The 26,671-nt window shown below is 46.9% G+C and overlaps 1 protein-coding gene across 1 annotated transcript; it reads left to right on the top strand.

Annotated features, from left to right (window-relative positions):
- Positions 1–14,532: 14,532 nt before the first annotated feature.
- Positions 14,533–25,025, top strand: LOC130131288 (sodium/potassium-transporting ATPase subunit beta-233-like). The gene is made up of 6 exons (XM_056300924.1): positions 14,533–14,834; positions 18,130–18,258; positions 20,097–20,252; positions 20,792–20,976; positions 22,874–22,957; positions 23,076–25,025. Exons 1-6 carry the CDS (start codon positions 14,744–14,746, stop codon positions 23,334–23,336), a joined length of 906 nt encoding a protein of 301 aa, XP_056156899.1. The 5' UTR covers positions 14,533–14,743; the 3' UTR covers positions 23,337–25,025.
- The last annotated feature ends 1,646 nt before the right edge of the window (positions 25,026–26,671 follow it).

The raw sequence follows: 26,671 nt of genomic DNA, 5'->3' as shown, positions 1-26,671 counted from the left end.
TTTTTAGCTAAAAAAATATAAAAAACCAGAAGTTTGCACCCTGTAGATTGCAGAGCCCCGCCAGGTGTATCTCCCCTTCCCCAGTGCTCGGATTTGGGCGGAAAGCCAGCTGAGGGGTTAGCGCTCAATTTTGGTATAAAACAGGTTTTTCAAAATGTCTTGATGCATGCTCAATAATCAGGATGGAAATCAAAGAAGGTTGAATCAGTTCGTCTGGATATGTTTAGTGACAGATACGTTTCATCACTCATCTAAGTGACTTCTTCAGTCTAAACTGACTGCAGGTACCCCCACCCTTATAAACAATACAGCTGCATAACGACCCAAACCAACGACCAGTTTCATATGCAAATATGGCCTTGACCATTAACTACCATGTGTACTATTAACAGAGGAATTGGGAATGTTTGCAATCACAGCATTGTAAGTTGGTGACAGGTGTACTCTGAGCCCCCCCCCCTCCCGGTTTAGGGATGGTCATTCCCTCTTCACATAGATGGCCTCTTTGACTCCCCGTTCAAACCAGCGTTCCTCCCTATCAAGGATGTGCACATCCTCATCCCTGAAAGAGTGGCCACTGGCCTGTAGATGGGTGTAGACTGCGGAGTCCTGGCCTGATGTGTTAGCTCTCCTGTGTTGTGCCATCCTCTTGGCCGGCATTTTTCAAAGGTTTTGAGTCACTGCAACCACGAGAGGTCCTTGATGATACAGTCATAACTGTGCAATTACAAGGCTGACAGGCCCAGTTGTATGCAAGATTAGCTATGGACAGATACACACACGCGTGCGCACACAACCAAATGCAATGTCGGGGTAAAAAGGTTGTAGATGTGACAGTGTTGTCCTATTTTTTTCAGGTAAGCGTCCTTGTACTGACTTCTCAGACTGCACCCTCTGGTTTTAATCACACGAGGCAAAATTAAAAAGTAGCGAAAGGAGCTGTAACGTTCATCCTGTGTTTTTGCTTGTATGACATATCTGCGGACAGAAGTACTTGGATTCATAGCCATCTGAGACTGCATGTCTATGGTAGAGTTCAACTGGCAGAGGCATAATGTTGGCAGATTTATTTCTGGAAATGCAGAGACTATATCATGTTTGCACAGAAATTATGAGACTTGTCTATCAACAAAAAGAAATCATATAGTTCAGTATTTTAATTTAAAAAAAACCTCTATTTAAGTGTGCAGCTACTCTTCAAAAAGGACATTTGAAATTTTTAAAAGTCAGTCTAATTGACCGACAAATCGGCATTCAAGATTCCTTTGTCATTTATCAGAATAAAATATCCAGTAAAATAAACAGCATTCAAGCTGTCCAGCCTCACAGAGGCCAATATGTATATTAAGAGTTCGGTGTTAAAGGGTGTCCGGGTGGCGTGGTGATCTATTCCGTTGCCTATCAACATGGGGATCGCCGGTTCAAATCCCCGTGTGACCTTCGGCTTGGTCGGGTGTCCCCACGGACAATACTGGCTGTGTCTGCGGGTGGAAAGCCGGTTGTAGGTATGTGTCCTGGTCACTGCACTAGTGCCTCCTCTGGTCGGTCAGGACACCTGTTTGGGGGGGAGGAGGAAGTGGGGGGAATAGCATGATCCTCCCACATGCTACGTCCCCCTGGCGAAACTCCTCGCTGTCAGGTGAAAAACAGTGGCTGGCGACTCCACATGTATCAGAGATGGTAGTCTGCAGTCCTCCCCGGATTTACAGGGGGGGTGTAGCAGTGACTGGGACGGCTCAGAAGAGTGGAGTAATTGGCCAGATACAATTGGGGAGGGGGAAAAAAAGTTAAGTGTTAAAATGACCTAAAATGTTTGGATGTTAGAGGGTAAGTGAGGGGAGTGGGCATGCTTGTGGGGGGCACAGTATATTCATGATTCTGACTGCCTGGGGGAAGAAGCTGTGTGGCAGGAGGGAAAACAGGCGGTAGGACAGGTGATCGGAGTCTGGTGATGCTAGAGACTCTGCCAATGCAGCGTTGGTTGTAAGTCTCCTGCAGAGAGGGGAGAGGGGGGCCAATGATCTTCTCTGCTGTCTTCACTATCCTGTTTAGTTGGTGCCATTTGGTCACTTTGCAGTTACCGAACCAGGAGGTTATGCATTAGGTTAGAATACTTTGATGGTGCCCCTATAAAAAGCGATGAGCGCCAGGATGGGGAGACTTGCTCTCTTTAGTCTCCAGAGTGGTTGGAGACACTATTGGGTGTTCTTAACGATGGCCGTCGTGTTGATTGAGGAGGTCAGGTCTTCAGCCAGAAACACCCCCAGGAACTTAGTGTTGCTGACCCTCTCCACACTCCTGCCATCAATGCTCAGCGGAGGGTGATGTTGCAAGTGGACCCTCCTGAAGTCAGTCACCATCTCCTTGGTTTTATTGACATCGAGGACAAGACTGTGGTTCCTACACCACGCTGTCAGCTGCCCCACCTCCATCCTGTATGCAGTTTCATCTCCATTGCTGATGAGACCCACCACTGTGGTATCATCAGCAAACTTAATGATGTGGTTTGAATTGAAGGTAGCAGTGCAGTCATGCGTTGGCAGGGTGAACAGCAGGGGGCCTAGGACACAGCCCTGTGGTGAGCCTGTGCTCACTAAGGTGGTTTAGGTGTGTGGTTACCAACCTTAACTGTCTGCAACCTCATTGTTGGGAAATCAGGGACCCAGTGGCAAGTGCTCGTGTCCACGTCCAGTGGCTTCAGCTTCGCCACCAGCTGTTGGGGTATGATAGTATTAAATGCCGAGCTGAAGTCTATGACGAGAACTCTGGCATAGGTGCTCTTATCTTCCAGGTGGTTCAGGATGAGGTGGAGTGTGGTGGAGATTGCGTCCTCTCTGGATCAGTTAGGTCTGTATGTAAACTGAAGGGGGTCCAGGTTAGCAGGGTGGTGGGATTTGATGTGCCGCATGATGAGCTGCTCTAAGCATTTTGTTACAACAGGTGATAGGGCCATGGAACGGAAATCATTCATACAGGCATGGTTAGACTTCCTGGGTACGGGTCAAGGATCCAAAAGGTTTATACTCCAGAGTTTCTGTCCCTGGTATGTGGGCAGTGCTGCTAGTGTTAATTTTCCATTTACAACAAAGGCCCTTGGGTGTTAAAATTTCATGAATGCTTCATGAGGGTGCTTCATTAATGTTCAGGAGCACAGACTTCTGGAAATACAAATTCTTCCTTTCAGACTGGGATTCTGTATTGGCTGGAAGGCTGTACGTTTCCATCAGCCCTAATGAAAGAGCGAGGCAGCACAACAGCAGCGGTGATTTGATTCCTCCTGACCTTGTGGTGGTATTTAAAGGTCAAAATCCCCTGTGTGCTCAAAGACTGGCAGAGCTGATGTGCCATTTCACCTGGCTCTCCTCCAGCTGTTAGCAAAAATACCACACCAGATACCCAGAAAAAGATTGTAATTTGGGATAGCGCACACTTTGACTCACAGTTGCACACAAACACACACACACATCCCTATGTGTGTATAAATGCATATATAGTCGCACACACATGCATATGCATCTTCATGCAAACACCACATAGGTGTGTGTGTATATACAGCATGAATGTATGCACATTCACAAGCACACACACATATTCACACACATGCACACGCATATGGACAAACATTCGCACATGCACGCACAGTTAAGGTGTCCAGATTTGACTGCAGTACAGAGATCACACTTGGACGTATGCACCCCGCTTCCCCGAGCCAGCGTTTTTAGCATCCTGTGTATGAAAACATATCTTCTCCCACATCTCAAATTCTAAACCTCTTTAAATAGATACATAGATCCACCCAAAATAGCTTGCGTAGTCTGTGGAGTGTGTGTGTGGGTGTGTGGGAGAAGTACTGCAGCAAGTCCAGCACTCACACAGCAGTTGGAGGGCTGACACAGTGGGCAGCTGGCCCTGTTGCAGAAACCCACTTCTTTAAAATGAGGCTCGCACATTCGCACACACACTCCAGCAGGTTGTAGTAGTTCTATGTAATTTGCTTCACCATGAGTTGTGCGTGTGTGCTTTTGTGTATCTGTGATGGTGAAAGAGGAGGGAAAGACAGAGAGAGCGATTAAGCTACAAACAGTCTATCATACCCCAACAGAAGTCTCTATCAGTGTCTCTGTTTAAATCCCGCACAAATTTTTCATTCTTGGGCCGTATTGTGTCTGGCTCGTCTCCATAATTTCAAGATTAGGACGTCTTCATCATTATCTACATATACATGCCTTGTAGTCATCTCTTCTTTACACTTACTACTACTACACAACCACATGGGACAAGTAGGCACAGAGAGGAAGCCAGGTTTATGCAGAGTGGTGGCATCTCAAACATATTTCCGAGGCTTTTCCTTAAATGGCCACAGACGAAAAGAAAAACTGATGTCTTGATGCGTGCTCAAGGTATTTTTTTCAGAACTGATTCATCTGGATACAATGTTTGCTCATCTGGATAAACATTGTATCCAGATGAATCAGTTCATCTGGATACAATGTTTATTCACAGATACGTTTCAAGTGACATCTGCAGTCTCAACTGACTGCAGGTATCCCCACCCTTATGAACAATACAGCTGCATAACGACCGAAACCAACGACCAGTTTCATATGCAAATATGGGTGTGACCATTAACTAGAGTTTCAATGGCCATGTGTACTATTCACAGAGGATTTGGGAATGTTTGCAATCACAGCGTTGTAAAATGGCGACAGGTGTACTCTTAGCCCCCCCCCCCCCCAGTTCAGGGATGGTGGTTCCCTCTTAACATAGATGGCATCTTTGACTCCCCGTTCAAACCAGCGTTCCTCCCTATCAAGGATGTGCACATCCTTATCCTTGAAAGAGTGGCCACTGGCCTGTAGATGGGTGTAGACTGCGGAGTCCTGGCCTGACATGTTCGCTCTCCTGTGTTGTGCCATTGTGTACATCCAGTTTTATATGTGAAGTGCTTCGAGATCTGTCTCTGCAGGTGAGAAGCGCTATACAAACTCTATTTATTATTATTATTATCCTTGATAGGGAGGAACGCTGGTTTGAACGGGGAGTCAAAGAGGCCATCTCTGTTAAGAAGGAACGGCCATCCCTGAATGGAGGGGGCTAAGAGTATATCTGTCACCATCTTACAGTGCTGTGATTGCAAACAATCCCAAATCCTGTGTGAATAGTACACATGGCCATTATAACTCTAGTTAATGGTCACACCCATATTTGCATATGAAACTGGTCGTTGGTTTCGGTTGTTATGCAACTGTATTGCAGCGAATTCAGGGGGGCAGCCCGGGAACCGTCGCCACAGCCGGGACGCGAACCCGTATCTCCCGCACCGCGGGCGACAATGTTAATCAGTCGACTAAAGGGTCCGACCTGTTAGCCCTTGGCTAACGTGTCTACTTATCCATGCACGTTACACTACCTCCCTCTTTCGGGAAGCGCGTCCCCGCGCTTCAGCATATCAGCTCCCTCAAGCCTCTGGGCGCACATGCTTCCGATGACCTCACGGTCTCACCATCCCACTTCTGACACCAATGCAGCAGATTCAGGGGGGCAGCCCGGGAACCATCGCCACAGCCGGGACGCGAACCCGTATCTCCTGCACTGCAGACGACAACATTAACCAGTCGACTAAAGGGTCTGACCCGTTAGTCAAGGGCTACCCTGTCTACTTATTCGTGTACGTTACAGTGTTGTTTATAAGGGCGGGGATACCTGCAGTCAGTTTAGACTGAAGCGGTCACTTAGATGAGTGATGAAACGTATCTGTCAATAAACGTTGTATCCAGCTGAACTGATTCAACCTTCTTCGATAAACTGATATCATTTCGTCAAATCTACTTCCTGTCAAAGTAGCCAACAAGTGAGAATTTGATTGGCTCTTGGTGTGATGTTTCTGACACTCTGAGTGAGTTTGTAACTGGTAACACTCGGTAGCAAGTCAGCAAGTCCTTGAGCACTTTTAGCAATAAACCTGCACAGCCAGTGACGGGCCGGCCATCTGGAATTTGGGCAAATCCCAGAAGGGCTGTGGCCGACCATTGGCCATTTGGGGCAGTTGTCATAGTGGGGAGTTAAATAAATCCCTCTCCCCATACTTCAGAGGACGCCTACATGAAAGGTATTGTTATAAGAGTCGCGTAGCTCCTTTAAGGAGTAGGGCGGTGCAAAACCTGTGAGAGAGCGAGTGGCAGAAAAGTGATGGTGAATGCCAGCAGATTAGATAAAAATGTTAGCAGGAAGTTGTCAGTCTAGCAGTAAATGTACAGTATCGGCTACAGCAGGGATTTCCCCTACCGTTATCAGGCTTAGCCACAGCACCCAAGCCGTTTGGGACACCACCTAAGCTGAATAAATGTAAAATCAACATGGAGAGAATCAAAATTAACTAAATCTTTTCCAAAATCTAATGGTTGTAGTCGGTCCCCAGTGGCCTTCTTTAGCAAGTTTTGTCTTTAACTGTTTTGGGTGTTGTTTATTTATTATCTGCTCTTGCTTTTCCAACTTTTTGTGCACAGTTTTGGTAATAATAATGGTCCAAAATTATGTTAAATTGCATTTCCCCCCCCCCTTTTTCCCCCAGTTGTACTTGGCCAATTACCCCACTCTTCCCGAGCCGTCCCAGTCACTGCCCCAACCCCTCTGCCGATCCGGGGAGGGCTGAAGACTACCACATGTCTCCTCCGATACATGTGGAGTCACCAGCCACTTCTTTTCACCTGACAGTGAGGAGTTTGGCCAGTGGAACGTAGCGTGTGAAAGGATCACGCTATTCCCCCCAGCAGGCGCCCCGACTGACCAGAGGAGGCGCTACTGCAGCAAACAGGACACCTACCCACATCCGGCTTCCCACCCGCAGACACGACCAATTGTGTCTGTAGGGGCGCTCAACCAAGCTGGAGGTAACACATGGATTCGATCCGGCAATCCCCGTGTTGGTAGGCAATGGAATAGATCGCCATGCCACCTGGATGCCCCATTGCATCCCAAAACCCCCGCCAAATACATGCACACAAATTGAGGGAAAACACTGAAATTTCAAGCTATTCTGACACGTGTGAATATGTATGGGCCGGTATTGCATGCTCCTGGACACACGGCAGCACTGCTACTGAAAACATTTCTGGGGTAAACGATGACCAGTGTTGACTATAATACGTGTGCTATAGTAATAATAAATATACTGCGACAATCCTATTAATAGGCCTAGTATTGCTTGGCTAAAGATGAAGTTGAGGTCGGCGCTGGGTTTGGAAATGGGGTCATCAGGCCAGTATATGTCGCAAATGCCAGGGCCGTTTTCTGATCCCAGGCCTTCTCTGCTGGCCCTGTCACAATCAAAATAATTTATTTTTCATACTTAAATATTGAAGTGTGCCTAAAATGTGTCTGAATACACTACTTGTTTTCTTGTGGGGCGGAGCAGGGATTTCCTATGCCACCTAAACACATCGCAGCTCCTTGGACCGGCACTAGTGGTATTGCTAGCCTTTTGTTGGAGCCCGAAGCTGCAAACTGATTACAGGTGACAGAGGTGGATGAGTTTAAATACTTGGGGTCAACTGTCCAAAGTAACGGGGAGAGTGGAAGAGAGGTGAAGAAGAGAGTGCAGGCAGGGTCGAGTGGGTGGAGAAGAGTGTCAGGAGTGATTTGCTACAGAAGGGGAACCAGCAAGAGTTAAAGGGAAGCTTTACAAGACGGTTGTGAGACCAGCTATGTTATATGGTTTGGAGACAGTGGCACTGATGAAAAGACAGGAGGCGGAGCTGGAGGTGGCAGAGTTGAAGATGCTAAGATTTTCATTGGGAGTGACGAAGAAGGACAGGATTAGGAACGAGTATATTAGAGGGACAGCTCAGGTTGGACGGTTCGGAGACAAAGCAAGAGAGGCAAGATTGAGATGGCTTGGACATGTGTGGAGGAGAGATGCTGGGTATATTGGGAGAAGGATGCTGAATATGGAGCTGCCAGGAAGAGGAGAAGAGGAAGGTCAAAGAGGAGGACATGCAGGTGGCTGGTGTGACAGAGGAAGATGCAGAGGACAGGAAGAGATGGAAACGGATGATCCACTGTGGCGCCCCCTAATGGGAGCAGCCAAAGAAGAAAGAAGAGGAGGTATCCGTAGCATTGTTTACACTGCCTAAACTCTTTTTGGTCTGAAGAAGAGGCTTGTGTGTGTGTGTGTGTGTGTGTGTGTGTGTGTGTGTGTGTGTGTGTGTGTGTGTGTGTGTGTGTGTGTGTGTGTGTGTGTGTGTGTGTGTGTGTGTGTGAGAGAGCAAGAGAGAGACTGAGTTCCTGTTTTACGTTACTTGTTTTGCTGCTATTCAACAATAAAGGCCATTGGAACAATTCATGTGTTTGTTTAGTAGCCTAGACCCGGACGTTATTAGGCTGAGACACAATAGGCCCTCGCAATCAGTATATTATTATACTGGGCAAACAGCCCAAAAACGAAGTAGTGCAACACTGCTCACCTTGCTGTAGCCTAGGCTAAGTATGGAGGTTTGCGGGTCGGTTCGGGTTCAGGTGGTTAATTAAACACATATTTTAGCAGGTCGGACAGTGTGCATTGGCTCTCATAGTGGGTTGGTAGGGCGCTGTTATTAAAAAACCCTGACCCGCGCTTCACTATTGTACCACCATATAGATGCAACTTTTTTTTTTAAACAGTATGTTTATTAGTTTTTCCTTCTCCCCAATTGTACCCGTCCAATTACTCCACTCTTCCGAGCCGTCCCGCTTGCTGCTCCGCCCCCTGTGCCGATCCGGGGAGGGCTGCAGACTACCACATGCCTCCTCCGATACATGTGGGGTCGCCAGCTGCTTCTTTTCACCTGATGGTGGGGAGTTTCACCAGGGGGATGTAGCACGTGGGAGGATCATGCTATTCCGCCCATTTCCCCCTCCCCCCAAACCGGTGCCCCGACCGACCAGAGGAGGCGCTAGTGCAGCGACCAGGACACATACCCAGATCCGGCTCCCTCACCCGCAGACACGGCCAATTGTGTCTGTAGGGACGCCCGACCAAGCCGGCGGTAAAAACAGGGATTTGAACCGGCGATCCCCGTGTTGGCAGGCAACGGAATAGACCGCCACGCTACCCGGATGCCAAAAAGTTGCAATCTTTATGCAATCCCACATGCAGTGAAAGAGTGTGCCTTCAGACTGTTCACATTTAACACAAGTATCTGGAATATTCTTGTTAAACTGACGTGATGTAGCTGGTGTTGTGTAAGTGCGCATCAGTCAATTGTATTGCATTAAACTCAACCTTGTATACGCAGTTTGTCCATGGCATTGTCATACTGTCATACACTGACTGCTGACAGGCATTTGGCCTGTCAGCAGAGGATTCAGATGAGCTAGAAACCAACAAGTCATATAACACTGAGCTACGCCCTTTACTATTACAATGATCAGAGCTCAGTCCTTCCATTTCAGAGAGTGGTGGGGGATTTGATAATTGATTACAGGATGCAACTATAAAGCTTCTTATCTGAGTATTTGAATAAGTGGCTATGCAACTTATACACTGAAGCGACTTATACATTATTTTCCTTGCAACAACACGTTTCTTGCTGAGTGCGATTTAATCTCCGGTGTGACTTGTATTCCGGGAAATTCAGTAGTTGTTGTTGTTGTTGTGCCATGTGGTGTGCGTGTGCAATGTGGTTGCTGAGTGACATAACGGACGATCTGATGGTGATGCTGCAACAGCTGCTATAATTCACAGTGGGTGTGTGCTGTGGTTGTTGAAGATCAGCTGTCTTGTCGGTGCTGATCCAGAAGTGTATGCAGTGGCGTGCGGGTAGCATAGCGGTCTATTCCGTTGCCTACCAACACGGGGATCGCCGGACCGAATCCCTGGGTCACCTTCGGCTTGGTCGGGCGTCTCTACCGACACGATTGGCCGTGTCTGTGGGCAGAAAGCCGGATGTGGGTGTGTGTCCTGGTCGCTGCACTAGCGCCTCCTCTGGTCGGTCGGAGCGCCTGTTCGGGGGGGAGGGGAAACCGAGGGGAATAGCGTGATCCTCCCACGCGCTAAGTCCCCCTGGTGAAACTCCTCACTGTCAGGGGAAAAGAAGCGGCTGGTGACTCCACATCTATCGGAGGAGGTGTGGTAGCCTGCAGCCCTCCCTGGATTGGCAGAGCAGGTGGAGCAGGGACCGGGACGGCTCAAAAACTGTGGAGAAGAAGGGGGGGGGTGCATGTTGTGCATGATAGTGTATTTATATGTGGCTGTGCTGGCTGTATCGGCACCCACATGAGAAGAGAAATTTGTGTGTGTGTGTGTGTTTTTTGGGCAGGGGCAGTTCATTACTGAAGGGCCTGACTGAAACCCCATGGTACACTACTGGCCACTGTGCACAACCAATCATATCACAGCAAGTGAATAAGGTCAACACTAATCACATGCTTCTCTAAGGCGCTACTTCCTGTTGATGTGGTCCCAGAGAGGAACATGGGGGCCTTCCACAGGCGTAACGAGTCGATGCCTGGCCCCTCAAAGTGGACCCCACCCTGCCCATCACAGTCAAGGTGTAACACAACATCATATCAGCACGTGATTACTAGGAAACCAGACCACCGTGCTATAGAAGAGGAGTCGTAATAGCAAGGCTGAGAGATAGTGATAGACTAGCCTACTTACAAAATCTGGTGTCAGTGCACCAGAACAGATAATATAATTGGTAACAGCGCACCCATACACTGACAACATTATTCATGTCTGTGCATAGGCCTTATACTTCTCCTGGATCTCCACCTTGTCGTGGTGGAGAAGCTTGCGAGTACCAATGATCCCAAGAGCTATGCCGTCCAGAGCTCAGCTCCTGGTAGGGTCGCCCAAGGCAGATAGGTCAAGGGGGAGGTTCCCGACGAAGTGCGATCCAACAAGGACCTCAACGGTGGAACTGGTGGAAGACAATGCCAGTAAAGGTGATGAAGGCTGCAACAGAGGGCGGTCCCCAGTCGTCTTGGTTCTCCATGCCGTTGGACTCTGCCTCCCTGCCCACCCCACCAAGGACTGTGTGGTGGCCGCAGGCGCATCAGCCACGCCATGTAAAAAGCTGTCACGTGCAGGCGTCCTCCCATTATGCGGCTCCAGGATCGGCCTCTACGCCCACCTGAGGACCCAGAGGGAAGACGGTCATACTCGACCCCGAGTGGCTGCCGATGGTGATGATGATAGGCCTTATAAACACAAAACACATGTAGGTTGATTATCAGTGAAATAAACAAGTTCTGCTTACATCATAGGCGCACCCTCCGGGCTCTTCTTGGTGCAACGTCTCAGCACTTCGCCAGCTAGGACACTCCTCTGTGTGGATTTATCCACGCAGTAGTATGCATGCTCATAATTATATCGTAGATTCCGCGCTCGAGTCGAGCCCTTTGATACGATAGTGGTGAGATAAAGGGGGGGGGGTCCACGTGTGCGGGCCCCAGAGCAGGTGCATTACCGGCATTTCTGGTTGTTTCGCCTCCGGTGCTTTCATTTGCAGTGGGGTAATGCAACATTAATGAGGCGTGAATGTCCCAGCCTGGGCGGAGAGACGGTGACGAATGGTGCAAACAAACAAAAACGCACACAAACACGGGAAAGGGGGAGGACAAAACATGCTTAACGCACGCCACAGTGTACACAGACATTTACACAAATGTGCATACGAGCGGTATTCTCATCCTGAGTCGGCCGTGGAAAACCTCTTATTTCAGTCTGGGATTGAAACATTGGGGTAGTATTATAGCCTTTGGCACTACAAGTAGGTCTGCCCTTGGGCCCACTTTAGAAGGGTATTAAGGGCTGTTGGGGGTGGAGGGGGAATCAGACAGAGTTATGAATTGGGTTTACACTCGGCGGTGGCGTGTAACTAGAGCTTATTATCCCCGGGGTGAGAACTGGGAACGGCAAAGCCGCGAGGGTGGTCCTCTACAGACGACAACACTGGATTCACACCAGGCTAAAAGAGGAACAGGTAGACGAGCCCGAGCTAAACAAACCCCCTTCGCTTCGGCTCGGGCTCGGGCGTTGCATTCTGCCCCTGAAAGGGAGCAAGAATGAGTATTGTTATTGTGGCGTAATGACTGTTTTAGAGGCGGCGTCTTTGCGTTGAAATTGTTGGTTGGAACACTGTAATTTTGTGTTCTCCGAGTGCCCTGTCAAAGCCGGGCAGTCATCTTCCTGATCGACGGCGTCCGGCGACTTAAGCCTCAGCATTCATGCTTGTTCACGACTCCTAAGACATTTACACAGCCATGTAAACACATAAACACACATTAGACCTGTTTTCTACACCTTTGCTTGCTTTCACACGGGTGTAGTTGTGTTGTTTTAACGCGTCTTGGCGAGTTGCGTGTAGACACCGCATGTATTCATTGTTTTCCCCCAATAAGTGGCAAGCTGATGTTAAATCACCCCTACATCAAGGCCGACCATTGTCTTGCCCTGCAGCCCCCATTTGATGCCAGCCCTGGAATTAAACATAGATACACATTAATACTACAAAAAGGGATGGTATTTTAGGATATTGTGTAGTGTTGTGTGTAGTTTAGTAGCGGCGTCCCAGTTAAAAACCCTCTTTAATGGTAACATAGCCTCGCACATGGCTCTGACTTGGTGCTCACAGAAAGCTGGCAGCTGCCGGCTTGCACAAGAGCAGCACCGCTGAACTTTGTGCTGCCTCAGTTTTAGCTGTGTGAGCAGAGAGCCACCGAGGTTGAACAGTAAATGCTAATCCAGCGGTGGTTTGTGCCACCCCACAACCTGAGCGAGGTGTATTGTGTGTTTCTTTCTGGAATACGAACGAACAGCGCCGTTCCGCTCATCTGTACCCGGCGTCTAGAAGCAGCGTTCGTGACCGACGCTGCACCATATTTATGCACCTCCGGGGTCGTGTAGCCTATCAAAATTCATATCAGCAGTGCTAACTGTTGAGCTCATAAGGATAAATAATGCATCTTGAATACATATTGATATGCATGTTGCATGTTTTAATTTTTAAATTGAACATAAATGGTGGGTCTACTCACAAATTGGGGGAGTTTCTGTTCACCCTTTTATCATGTTTAGTATCATGTAATATGGAACTCTAATTAATCTATACTTTCCATTATGTGTCATCATTACCTGTCCATTCACTATTTCCTGTGAGTGTCCATGATAGTGGCAGTTGTGTTGATACTACCGGTGTCCAAGTGACGGTAAACAGTCAACGGTTGAAAAGTGTAACATGTTTTAAAACCACCCTGTCGTCAAGAGCACACACTTTATATTACCGTAGTTCAGTTTTGGTTTCAAATAAACACACAATACTGCTGATCTGAGGGGCGGCCATGTTTTTTGGTAACCCATCTGGGGGTCATTAGGACAGGAGTAATTTTAAGTGCATTGCTGTTGTTTGCTTTCTAGGTTATGGGGCATATTGCATAGCTGTCTTTACTCATAGACAATGATACCCTTCATCAATTCTTTCATTCAAGAATATAAATCTTGCCACGAGCGATCTCTATCAGTGTGTCAGATCGCCATGAGCACAGCTGAATATCTGACAGCCACTGGACAACAATCAGCAGTTCTTTGCTTTTCAGATGCAATGAATGAATGAACGAATGAATGACTGCTAATATAATGGCACATTATGTACTGCGTGCTCTAATATGTACAGTAGTACTTACGGACAACAGTACGTTATACTGCATGATGAGTTTTTTATGGCTCATAAGATAGAAAACTGCACCTTGTCTGATGATCCAATTGCTTGAACACACACACACACACACACACACACACACACACACACACACACACACACACAGAAGCTGTTAGTGTGATCGTTGGATTTTTCATTTTGTGTGTCTCTGAAGGCACTCGCTTCTAACATTGCACCATTGTACGGTTGTCTGCTTTTGCTCTTTCCCTTTTTACCATTATTCATTATTTTCAGTCGATGGTATTAGGTGGGAATACTATCACCCCCCCCCACACACACACCACCACCACCAGCAGCAGCAGCAGCAGCAGCAGCAGCACATTCCGCACTGAACTGTGGCTAGTTGGAGTTGTGCCTCGTTGTTGTTTCTCTTCTCTGCACGAAATCAAACGAATAAAAATACATATGATCCGGGTGGGACGTCTAAACGCAGTGTGTGTGTGTGTGTGTGTGGGGGGGGTACACAACGTATTCATGGCAGTATGACCTCCGCAATGCACAGGCTCCGGCGTAGCGACACGCAGGTGAAATGTGTCGAAACTGCGGATGCGTTTCTCCGCCTTGAGATCGTCCGCGTTCCCTCGAGTCCTTCAGAGGGTCTTCGTCGTCGTGAGGAGCTGGCGCGGGCGCGGGGGCGGGGCGGAGCGGAGGCCCCTCCTCCCCCCCCCCCCCGACTAACCGTGACGTGGAAACGGAGCTCTCCCCGCCGATTGGCCGGGGCCGCTCCGCCCTCTTACTCGGTAACTTATTCGGAGTTGTCGGGCGGAGTCGGGGAGGGGAGGCGGGGGCCACGAAGGATATATTGGTACGCCTCTCGGCAGGAGCGGGGCTGGCTACGTTTCTCCGTCGGGATTTCCTTTTTTTTTTTTCGTCGAGTCGAGAGCGCCTACTGCAGAGGGGGGAGTCGCGCAGACGGCGAGAGAGAGAGAGAGAGGGAAGGAAACGGAAAAAAGGGGAAGGGACGCCCGCCAGAGAAAAGGAAATAAAAGTTTATTAACGATAATTTAAAAAAATAATAAAAAAAATAACGCCAATAAAGAAAAATGCCTTCAAATAAAGACGATGGCGGATGGAAGAAGTTTCTGTGGGATTCCGAGAAGGGAGAGCTGCTCGGACGCACCGGGGGAAGTTGGTGTGAGTATCGCTTCGTGGGATGTTAGAGCCGTTATTATTATTATTATTATATTTAATACATGTTTATAAAAAAAACAAAAGGAGGAATGAAAACACGGATCGACGGGGTCGGTTGCGCCGAGCTGGCGTGCCGCGGCGCTGCGCGTCTGTCGCCCGGTGTTCGGTTTCGGCGCGCGTATCCCACCTGTTTGATGTGACGTTGCTGCGCTGCGGCGACCCGGCGTCTTCCGGCGGGGACCGATCCGGCGTCTTCCGGCCGCCCGGCGTCTTGCGGCCCGGTGTTGCCGCCGGATCGGTCCCCGCGGGGACGGGCCTTTTATTTCACACGTTGTATTTGCCGATATTTCAACATCCAAATCCACCACCACTGCCCCCCCCCTCTCGTTTTACCGTCTTTCTTCTTTTTTTTTCCGATCGTCTGACGTTTGGCTTCTTAACGTGAGGCTGATGCGGCTGTGTGGCTAATGAGGATCGTAAGATGTCGGGGTGATTTAAGTAGCTCGCGATGCCGGTGTACTAATTGTACATTCCGCGTGCATCGGCGGTGCGGTGCCGGTGTGCGGCGGCGCAGACCGGGGAGGAGGAGGGGGGGGGAGGTGGAAGGACGCGACAATGGCCGGTTGTTTTATTTATTTATTTTTATCATAAGGCGGAGGTGCGGGGGGGCTGCCGGGAGCCGTGGCATTCAAACGCCCGGGCTGAAACGCTAAAAGTTGTGGTTTCGCCCCAGGTGGTGGTGGTGGAGGAGGTGGGGGGGGGTGTGACGCGATCAAAGGGTTAAAACTGCATCACAAGTCCAAGGTGAGTCAAGGTGATCGGGCCTACTTGGAAATGGTAGGAGAGAGGGGGGGGGAGAGGGGGGGGACTTCTGGGTCTCGGGTTTCTCGGATCAGATGTCTCGGTAACCTAACCGACAATGGGATTGATTAACATGTTGTGACTTTCTCGGGTTTCCACCTCCTCCTCCGACGTCAGGGTTGATGTCCCCCCCCCCCTAGTCTCAATGTTACTAACACGCCTTTTTTCGACATTAATTTCAGATGTTTGCTGGGAGGACATAATCAGCACTCCTCCACCTTCTTTTTTTTTTAAAGACATTCTTGCTGCTTTGTTTGTCGCGTTCTGACACCCGGGTCAATGATTAGGACCGGAATCAATGATTAGAGCAGAATGGACAAAGTGTCCCGCCATGGATGCTTCAGCTAAAGTCAATAATAAAGTTGTCTGGAGCTCACGGGTTCACATTTGTCCTTCGGAGGTCAGCCCCCCTCCGAAAAAATGCTGACGCACTGGAAAACTCCAGCCATGCGCAACGCCGGACCTACCTTCCGAGATGGACTGGCGAGGGGGGGACTCTTGATAGTGGCCCCACATCACATTTTGATTCGCTCGCAAACGTGCAAATTCCATCCCAGTGTTAAATCCCATGACCGGAATGTAAATATTTATTTTGTAGTGACACTCCGTAAAAGAGGCTCCGGATAAGGCCGCAAGATTCCACACATATCGTGTAATGTGGAGAGGGAGCTGTCACACGTGCCCCCCGGGGTGGGGGGGGGGGTTGTCAGGCTACGGCTCTCTGCCCCTTGTGTCCTGCATGCTCCGGTTGTGCATTGTCAATTGAAAATGGGTTCGGGCTGTCGTGCATCCGGTGTGACCCTTTGACCTTGCCTACGCTGCAGCAGAAGGCCTCGGCTCACCTGTCGGTCCACAGCCTCTCCGGCTGCAAGGTTAACGCAAAAAATCTTGCTTGGTGTGTGTCGCGGTTCGGAAGACGTTACGGCTTTTGAAATCCGGATCATGCGGCATCATTAGCTCAGAGATTACAAGATTTATAGCGTCACCTCGGCACACTGACGGGAGTGATGTGGAAACCAAACTCGGATGTGGAATTACTAGTTTTGCTGCCCCATCCTCGTAAAGCTGGAAAAGCAGTGGCTGCCAGTGTTGGGATGATTTGAATATGAATGGTAGCTTTGTGGTTCCCTCCTTCCATAGTGGGGACACAGGCCCTCACTGTTTGCATGTTTTTTTTATTTGTCTGGGAACGATCTGTAGACAGGAAATGGCTCGTTGCCTGATAAATATGTGTCAACGAGACTTCAGAGGTACTAACTGGGATTAGTGGAGTTGGTACGGCCTATATCTCTAAATTTCCCGGTTAGGATTTGCATACTTGTTTAGTCGACAGGACGTTGGTATGTTTATTGAGTCCACCCGGAAGAGGAGAGTTATAACAAACCTGTCAGTAAGCAGTTTTTATCAACATTATTGATGGGGGGGAATAAGCTCTCATTACCTAGGCTGTGGTAGGCGGGGAGGGGGAGAAATAACAAATTATAAACCTACAAGTGACTCCAGGGTATTTGTAGGGCCTTCGGTTAACTTTTGGTTGGGGCATGTTGAGTGTTTGACAAACCAGATACTCTACAATTGTGCAACACGTTTTTTTTTCTTCTTCCCTTAACCTGTTCCCATGCTATTGCCCAATAGGAATGCGGGTCTTGTAAACTTACTGCTACGCCGCTCGCATCCCACCATGAGTCACTTTCCTTTGTCCATAATCGCGAGCCTAGCCCTGGGGAGAATGGATTCATGCACCATAGGCTATTTTGTAAAATTTGTATAGACTGTTGTCTTTCTTTTTGTTTTTTGTTTTTTTGCACGCTCCAAGGGCATGTTTTGCACAGGTTGATAGAGTACACACACATCCTGATGAAATATGTATACAAACAGTGTCTGCACACCATATGCTATCTTCCCATACACATCTGGATCTTTCTCTTTATTTTCTGTTATTTTTAATTGCTCAGCCACTTCCTGGTTTTTGAGAGATGTTCAGGTACAGGACATTTTTTGGGGGGGGGGTCGTTCTGTGATATAAGGAGGAGTAGTTGATCGGGATGATCTGCCTCTCAGATCAGTGAGGGAGGAGACGTGCATTCGTTTTTTTGTAAATGTGATGCATCTTTGGAGAAAAATACTTGGGACACAAAACATTTGAGACTACACCCGACAGCAGACTTAAACCAGCAGGGGCGCAGTTTTAACAGATTGATTACATCCACCCATCCGTTATCCAAATCACTTATCCTGCTGTCAGGGTCGTGGCGGGGATGCTGGAGCCTATCCCAGCAGTAAATGTGAATATTTTCTAACATGACAATGTGTTGATGTGTTTTTTTGAAATGAATTTAATTCTTTATACAAACTTTTTTTTTGTTTAGGTGTGCAGTTGCTCTTTTAAGTAATTGTGACACATTTTCCCCCCCTCCCCTTCACTCTTTGTCTGCAGTTAAAATTCTCCTTTTCTACGTGATCTTCTACGGCTGCCTGGCTGGAATTTTCATCGGCACCATCCAAGCCATGCTGCTCACATTGAGCAACTACAAACCCACCTGGCAGGACAGAGTTGCCCCCCCTGGTAAGAGATGAGAACCACGTTGTGTGTCTCTAGAGTCAGGGCATTTGAGAGACAGATTTTGTTGTGAAATGCTCGTGCTCGGATGGAAAAAAAACGTCTTTATTCTTGAGGTGTTTTATTTTATCATTTCAGAAGAGTCCATCCGTATTGTTCCAAATTATGGATAGCACAAAATCTAAAAAAAAATTTTTTTTTTTAATCTAGTAAGTATATCAGGTAAGCACAAACAAAATGGCACCTCGGGTACTCAGTCCTTTGCCATGGAGAAACTCTTAATTACCTCAAATACCTGTCTGCCACGGGGATGATGTTATTGAGGTTAAGGACAATACTGGCATCTTGACTGATGTTTTGGAGCTTGTAATCACATGTACACACAGCTGCCCAATTTACATTGCAGGAAAAGCCACCAGGTTTTTAAAGATTTTTTTTTGGGCACCCAAGTGGGCCCGACTGTGAACCAGAGTCAGTGCAGCTATTGTTCTACTCCGTCCAGCTGACAAACTTTCACCGGAGTCAACCTGGTATGAGGTCCTTCAGCTGGTTTTAGGGGGACATGGGCTGGCATGGAAAGGAAAAAATTTGAACAGTTATGGGTGGGTTTTGTAGGCCACACTTGACCGAGTCCTACTAGTATGTACTCCTACATCAGGGAGGGGAGAAAGTGTGTGTGTGGGGGGGGGTTAAACATACTCTTATTGAATTTCACACTTGGACTGTTCACGCTAGCTGCTCAGGGAGATAGCAGGCATATCGGTTGAAATGGACTTCACTTGAGCACGTATGGCGTTTATTTAAGATCATAGGGAGAGAGTTGTAACAAGGAAGTCTGTTTGTGATTTGCTTTCAGAGGACAGTTGGTTTCCTATTTGACATGATGTTCCAAAAATATTCCCTTATTTAGCACTGGAGAGATTACAGGCTTTGCATCTCATGTATGTCTGATTATTTAGTTAGCGTGTCCAAGCGACTTAAAGAGGTTTCAATGGTTTTGAGTTCAATAGGCCTCATTCATGAAAGGTTCACATGCCCACACTTTCATGACTTCATCCAAAGCTAAATTATAATTCATGAAAAATTGATCCGGGTGCCAAAATTTGTGCATTTCAGGGAAAGATTTTATCGCGCTCCGTGTGGTCACTTGTGGTCTGTTCAGGAAACCTCAGGAGGTTGTTCAGAGTAAGTCGATCAGAAAATGGTCCAAGCTGGGGCTGTTATGTGCATCGTAAGCCCTTCTCCGTCGAACTTTGGCAAAGGACGGGGAGAGCAAATACTCCTGTTGACTTCACAAAGACTCGTGTTGAGTTTGACAGCTCCTCCAAGGCAGAGGAAGATTGAAACAAAATCTGTGACCCCTCACTCCTCTCAAAGCCTTTTTTGTTGAGGTGCCTTTTTGAGTTTTCTGGGTCGTTAATAGCTTGTAAACTTTGTGACCTCTAACGGGGTGAGACAGGAACGCTGGAATTGGGAGAGAAAAGGAAGCTGGGTAGCCAGGAAGTGTTGTGATTCTTGTTCAAGGGCATCTTTTGTTCTCAAGAGGGTTTTTCATTCACTGACATACTCCTCTCTGCAGAAGAACACTTACAAGTCGTCATCTTAAACACTTGTTATGCCTGTGAATGGGTGGGGCTTTAAACTGCATAACAGGCTGTGTTGGTTGTCTTTTGGGAGCTTAAGGACTGCAAATGTCTCGCCAGTTAGATGTACTTCATACTTGTCACTAATTAAACCCATTATACGTCCATTGGTTTCAGTGTCCTGGGCAAAGAGAAGTTGTAATCGGTGAACTGTTGTTAACACATAAAGGAAATTAACCCAGATGACTGTCATCCCCACAGGCCTTTCACACACCCCACGCTCAGACAAATCTGAAGTGGCCTTTAACTTGAACGACGTGGCAACGTACCTGCCTTACGTCAAGGCCTTGAAGGATTTCCTGGCCATTTACGATGACGATCTTCAGGTGGACCAGATGAGGTATGAGGACTGTGGAGGTAGGTTTCCCATTAAGACAGTTTTAACACTGATCCCCCCCCCCCCCCCCCCAAATGCTCTGTATTTTCATGGAAGCTTATGTATGTCAACACTGTGGGAAGGTGGCGTGTTATTAGAGCTATACCCATAATGACTTAAGATTGCTTTGTGGATTTTTTTTTTTTTTGGTAATTTTTCCTTTGAGAAGATCTAGTCGTTTTTTTTTCTCCAAGGAGAGTTTCCAAAAAAAAAAAAATTCTTTGTTTTTAAGTTGGCCAAACTGAGCAAAGCCATGTTGTTTTCATTCAACTTCTAAAGATTTTGATTAAGCTCCCTTGGCCTACTGCATATTTATCGTGCTGCCTGAGAACTAATTTGAATACATGTAATGCTAATGCAGTAGCGAGCCTTGGCTTGCCTGTGAAAACCAGGGTCCTCTAGAAGGCTTGGGATAAAGCAGTCCCATCTTTATTTCACCGGAGAGTCCTTACAGACTCGACATCTTGATATTTCAAATGCCATTACCTGCTCCTTACCTATGGTCACTTGATCACTTCAGAGGAGCCTGCTGATTACAAGAACAGGGGTGACCTGGAGAGCGACGTAGGCATCAGGAAGGCCTGCCGCTTCTCCAGGCGCCTGCTGGGACCCTGCTCTGGAATTCAAGACCGTGAGTTTGGCTTTAAGGAAGGGAAGCCCTGCATTATTGTTAAGCTCAACAGGATTGTCTACTTTTGGCCAAGGGTAAGTCTTTTTTTTTTCTTTGCTTAACCTCCTGCTTTCAGCATATTTCGCCATTCTCCTGAATCATCCTCCATCCCTCTAACGAGAAAAGTTATTTTGTTCAAACATTCCAAAGTTACTGTGTTCAAAAATGAGACTGTAGGTGTGTATATTGGCTTGCTGAGTGGAAGTACGTGAGTGAAGTTAGTGTTTATGGCTGGCTACTGTGATTATGTTAACAGCAAGGATACTGATGTTTTGTTCATGCAGGATACTAAAACCATATTTCCCGGGCTACCAAATCACACCGCACTACTAAGTCGCACTCAGCAAAAAACGTGTTGTGAGGAAATAAATGTATATACGCCGCTTTGGTGTATAAACCGCATCTATATGGCGGTACACTATTTTCAATTGCGTCACAAGATTAAACAGTGCCATCTATTGGCCTGAAGGTCTTTACACACCGGGGGTGTTTTTTTGGGGGGGGATTTTTTGTGCGATTAATTTGCACGTCAATATATTTTTTCGAACCGTTGTTTTTGTAATGAGCACTTTTCACATAGAACACGAATATTATGCGGCAAAAAGTGGCGTAAATTTTTTTTTTTCAGAACGAGATTTGTTTGTTTATCTATTTATTTATTTTAACTTTTGCACCGGGAATAAAGGCATCAACCAGTCGTGTTGTGCAGAACGGACGTCACATCACATCTCCTCATGACAACTGCGAACCTGTTGATTATTGGTTTCTTATTGTGTGACGAAGTACACAAAATTTATGATGACAATGAACTCAAGGACGTGCGGAAGGGGCATCGCTGAACAACTAGGCTACCAGGATAGTGAGTAGTTGGTGTAGTTTACTTTCGGATGTAGTAGAGTTGGTAGCAAGGCAACCCTTCCTTGCTGACCCAGAGCCGCAACGGAGAAAGTGCGCCTGGCAGGGGCCAGACTGGCAACAAGTGGGGGTGCCCCCACAACCCTGAAGGGAAGAGGAGATCTCCACACACTGCACCATCGTACCTGAACGTGCCGGGTTGAGACCCCGTCGCGTCTCGTTAATTTGCGACAGACCCTGGGTTTCGGTCACAAATTCGTATCGCTGCCGGTATGACTCGTTTTGATGCGAAATATTCGCAGGCGAGTATTTCGCATGTCGTTTGTTCATCACGTCCTCGGTCTTTAGTTGAAATGCAATGTAATCGTCCGACAAAATTACATTGTGTAAGTTAATTTGGAGTATTAAGTTGCAGGACCAGCCAGACGAGTAAGAAACAGCGGACAATATGTTTTTAAACCCCCCCCCCCTTTTTTTTTCCCCTCCCCAACTGTACCCGGCCAATTACCCCACTCTTCCAAGCCATCACGGTTGCTGCTCCACCCCCTCTGCCGATCCGGGGAGGGCTGCAGACTACCACATGCCTCCTCCGATACATGTGGAGTTGCCAGCTGCTTCTTTTCACCTGACAGTGAGGAGTTTCACCAGGGGGATGTAGCGCATGGGAGGATCACGCTATTCCCCCAAGTTCCCCCTCCTCCCTGAACAGGCGCCCCGACCGACCAAAGGAGGTGCTAGTGCAGCGACCAGGACACCCCCCCACCGGCTTCCCCCCCGCAGACATGGCCAATTGTTTCCGTAGGGACACCCGACCAAGCCGGAGGCAACACGGGATTCAAACCGGCAATCCCCATGTTGGTAGGCAACGAAATAGACCGCTACGCTACCTGGACGTGCTGTTTTTATAACTTTTGTCTAGAAATCTGCCTGATATGCGGTTGCTATATCGTGTACTTTTTATGTACAAAATCCCGTTCTGCATATCAATGTGTTCATTTGAGGTTTTGCTCTGAAGTGTGGAAACATGGTCCCACCTGCCACTCGTGCTGTTTTTATTTATTTTCTTTCTTTCATCAGCCCCCTACCTCCAATCAGAGCATCCCAGAGGAGGCGCAATACAAAGTGCAGTCCAACATCATTCCCATCCACTGCACCAACAAGGTACACTGGGAGACATACCTTTACCCATATTACAGGTCCATTGATGTGTTTATGAATGAATTTGTGTTGAAATTCAAGCAACTCTCTGATTTTTATGTGTGTTTATTTTTCTTGACAGAGAGAGGAGGATGCTGGCAAGATTGGTGAAATCAAGTACTACGGTATCGGCGGCGGCTTCCCTCTGCAGTATTACCCCTATTACGGCAAGCTGCTGCACCCCCAGTACCTGCAGCCCCTGGTGGCTCTCCACTTCACCAACCTCACCATGAACACGGAGTTGCGTATCGAGTGCAAGGTCTTTGGAGACAACATTGACTACAGCGACAAGGACCGCTACCAAGGACGCTTTGACATCAAGCTCACTGTCACCAGTTTATGACCGCCATCGGGACCATAGCACTTTCTCTGACCACAACCTCCCCCCCCTTATCCCCCAAACAATCCCTTCTTGTCCCCCTTTTAACCCTTAACACAGTTTCAAGAAATAACGGGGGAGGGGGAAGAAAAAAAAACCTAATCCAGGAAACGTGTAATGACCGGGGGACGTAGATGATAGCGGTTAAGTTAAATCACAACTAGTCTTGAATAAATTCATAAAAGAAGAAAAGAAAACTCATACCATACGGGACCGATATTTAAATCTGTCTGCTTACAAACACTAGCTTCTCTGCTTCTGTCTAGCATTAGAATGTAATTTACAGAAAGAGTAGCAATAGCGCAATAGAGATATTTATTCTACTGTAAATGAAAATATTCCACGAGCCATGGGACATTGTTCATTTATGACTGTAAATTATAATTCCATCACTTACGTGTAGCAAGCAGTGTTTTTTGTCCCCTCCGTATATTGCTGCCTTGTGTGGTTTCGATATCTATTTTTGGAGTGTACAGTGCAGTAGTCGCAAATACTTTGGTCCTTTCCAAGCCATGTCGTAACCCGTTTTCTTATGTGAGCAAGCTTCAGCAGTCCAAGATGTGTATATACGTATAAATATAAATGTATACTTAATGATTGAAAAATGTTTTGACACGGTACGCTCTGATCTCTAATGATCTGTGTGAGAAAAAGGCTGCACTCCAGGGATTTTTTTTTCCTTCTTTTTGTGTCTTTTATGTCTGATCATGGGAGAATATTTTTACTTCATTTTGTTTTTGTTTTTTTTTGTCCTTTTTTCTTTTAAAATCACTTTAAAGTGGGCTAGGGGATTTTATTACACCATGTTTCATGCTTTTATCTATGATTTTTTTTCCTTGTTTTTTTTGTTGTTTTTTTTCTGTTTTTTTTTTTTTGAATGTAGCGTTGTGTGTCCAGCTTGTTAGACACTCAAGCCCCTCTTTATGGGCAACGGTGCTAACTCCGCTTTTTAAATAAGATGATTGTCGTTATTTCGCTGGATACATCACGGCAATGTGGTGTGACTTTCTGATGAATGTTTTTAGCCATTTAACATGGTGGAAGAATTTTATATTTATGCAGTTGTACATTTTTTTTCTTTGCAGAAAAGTGTAATGTATAAATACAAATACCAAAGTCACTGGGCTGAGTCGAGGGGAATCTTTGTCAGAAGCAATGCAGTACTACTCCGTGTTTTTAGGATCTCTCGTCTGTTAAATGCTAAAGTCAATGTCTAACATCAGTCAAGTTTTCAAGAGTTTATCCACTCATGTCATTTATTTAATCAGTAAGAAACAAACTGAAATAAAATGAAGAAAACAACAAAGCTGTCTCACTTCTTTTTAAAATATATATACATATATTTCGGCCAGAACTGCAGCGAGAAGCATCACAGGATAAACGAGAGCTGAAAGATCCATATCCGAAATCTGACATCCCCCATTTTGGAAATGGTTTCCTGATGTTTATGAATCAACGTTTGAAAAAAAAATGCAAAAATGTTTTTCTTTTAAGTCAAGGGCTTCAGATAGGAAATGACCTCAGTAATGATAAGCTGTCTTGTTGATGTTAAATGCTCGAGTCGATGTCGAACATCAGTCAACTTGCCATGAATTCATCCATCCTTGCCATTTAATCACAGTAGAAACAAATAAATAAAATGATATCAACTGACTCCTCCTGTCTCATCTAATTAATTTCAGTCTTGTACAGAAACAGCTGCCCCCCCCCCCCCACACGGACACCAGTTAGAGTGGAGGCAGTGGTAGACTCAGGATGGGAATGGAGGGTAACGAGTTGACACTGTCTGATACCAGGCTGATGTTGCAGGGCCGCTGATGTGCAGTCACAGCTTCCGGTTCCGGCTCAGGTGTCCTCCAGGGACGCTATGAGGTTTCATCAGTCAGAAAAAAACCCAAAACAGAATAACGTAATCAATTACTCCCAGACCATATTAATAATTAATTCCAAGCTAATGGCTCAATCGATTGCTGAAAAGGTAGATAAACCACCATCCCGTCTCATAACGTCCACTTAAGCGTGACTCTCCCTAACGCATGTAATCTATCCCAGATAAAAAAAATGGATTATATACCTCAGAGAAATGCTGTTATGCTCCATTAGTCATCGTCTTCATTTCACCTCAGGGACCTACCAAGCAGCGTGGCTGCTGATAATGTATAATTAAGAGAATTACTTACACTTAAAGAGTTTCATTTCTCTTATATTCCTTTGGGGAAACGTACACATACTAGTTTTACCAGAAGGGTGAGACCGCAACAGGTGTCAGGACAGGAGACGCACTAATAGGGACGCATAAAGCGCGAGTTGTACTTTCCGCGAGGGTCTGTGTGACGTAAATTTCGTCATCAGATGCCGTACCTGCGCGGACATCCGAGTACCTCCGATTTTTTTGTGTCCGCTCCGACTTGGTCCGCAACTGCGCATGCGCTGGTAAACAAAAATGGACGCCGACTTTGAAGAGAGGCCCGTCGTTACCCTCATCTTGCGTCAGTAAAACGCTACAAAGATAACCAGATGTGCACAAATCCATGGGAGGAAACTGCCAAGAATTTGGGGGAAGGAAGAAGAAGGCGTGTGCCGACAGAAACGGAAGTATTTGAGCGACAGATTCGTGAAGGCAAGAAAGAAGCTGAAGGGACGAAGCGATGCACCCAGGCAGGAATGTTTGTGTTTCCGCCATGGTGTTTCCCTTCTGAGCTGGCTGACGCAGGCTGTCAACTTCAACTACACGTGTTGCCTTGTGTTGACGGACATTATTTTTAGCCAATCAGGTTATCTGAGTACGCGTACAGCATGTTGGCTGAACACAAACCAGAACCTCTGACATCGATCCGCCCAACTCCCAAATCAAGAGACAGCCATCATATGGGAAAAGTCTCAAGACTTTTTGCACCATCGCTCAACCCCCCCCCCAAAAAAGAAGAAAAAAACCCCAAAACTGCTGGGTTTTGAAGGAAAACACTAAACCTCAATTAACCTAGTTGCTGCTGGGGTTAGCTTTGCCTGCAGCACATTGAATTGATTGCGAATCGTTCCTCAAACCTGCTGAAGGCACTGAATTAGTGGGCTGTAACAGATTTCTTCAAACGTTAAATCCATTTGATCTTGTCTTGTTTTGGGCCAATGTCACTTAGCTAACGTTATATGATCTCACAATGTCTGCCCACCGCAATCCATGTTTTTAATTTAATGATCAGGGAAGGTTTGTGTTTTCCAAGTTTTAATAGCGCCTCAAACTGTTCTGTTAATGTACAGCACCCCTTATGTGTCCAAATATAAAGCCCTGCATTTGACAG

This window comes from Lampris incognitus, chromosome 21 (genome assembly GCF_029633865.1).
Source record: "Lampris incognitus isolate fLamInc1 chromosome 21, fLamInc1.hap2, whole genome shotgun sequence".
Taxonomy (NCBI): Eukaryota; Metazoa; Chordata; class Actinopteri; order Lampriformes; family Lampridae; genus Lampris; species Lampris incognitus.
The sequence above is the reverse complement of the archived record's forward strand: the minus strand, read 5'-3'. Positions and strand labels throughout refer to the sequence as shown.

Excerpts from the sequence above, each read along its gene's own strand:
- LOC130131288 (XM_056300924.1), top strand. The coding sequence starts at position 14,744 with ATGCCTTCAAATAAAGACGATGGCGGATGGAAGAAGTTTCTGTGGGAT. Across the intron at positions 18,259-20,096 it reads GGACAGAGTTGCCCCCCCTG|GCCTTTCACACACCCCACGC; the intron begins GTAAGAGATGAG and ends TCATCCCCACAG. Across the intron at positions 20,977-22,873 it reads TTGTCTACTTTTGGCCAAGG|CCCCCTACCTCCAATCAGAG; the intron begins GTAAGTCTTTTT and ends TTCTTTCATCAG.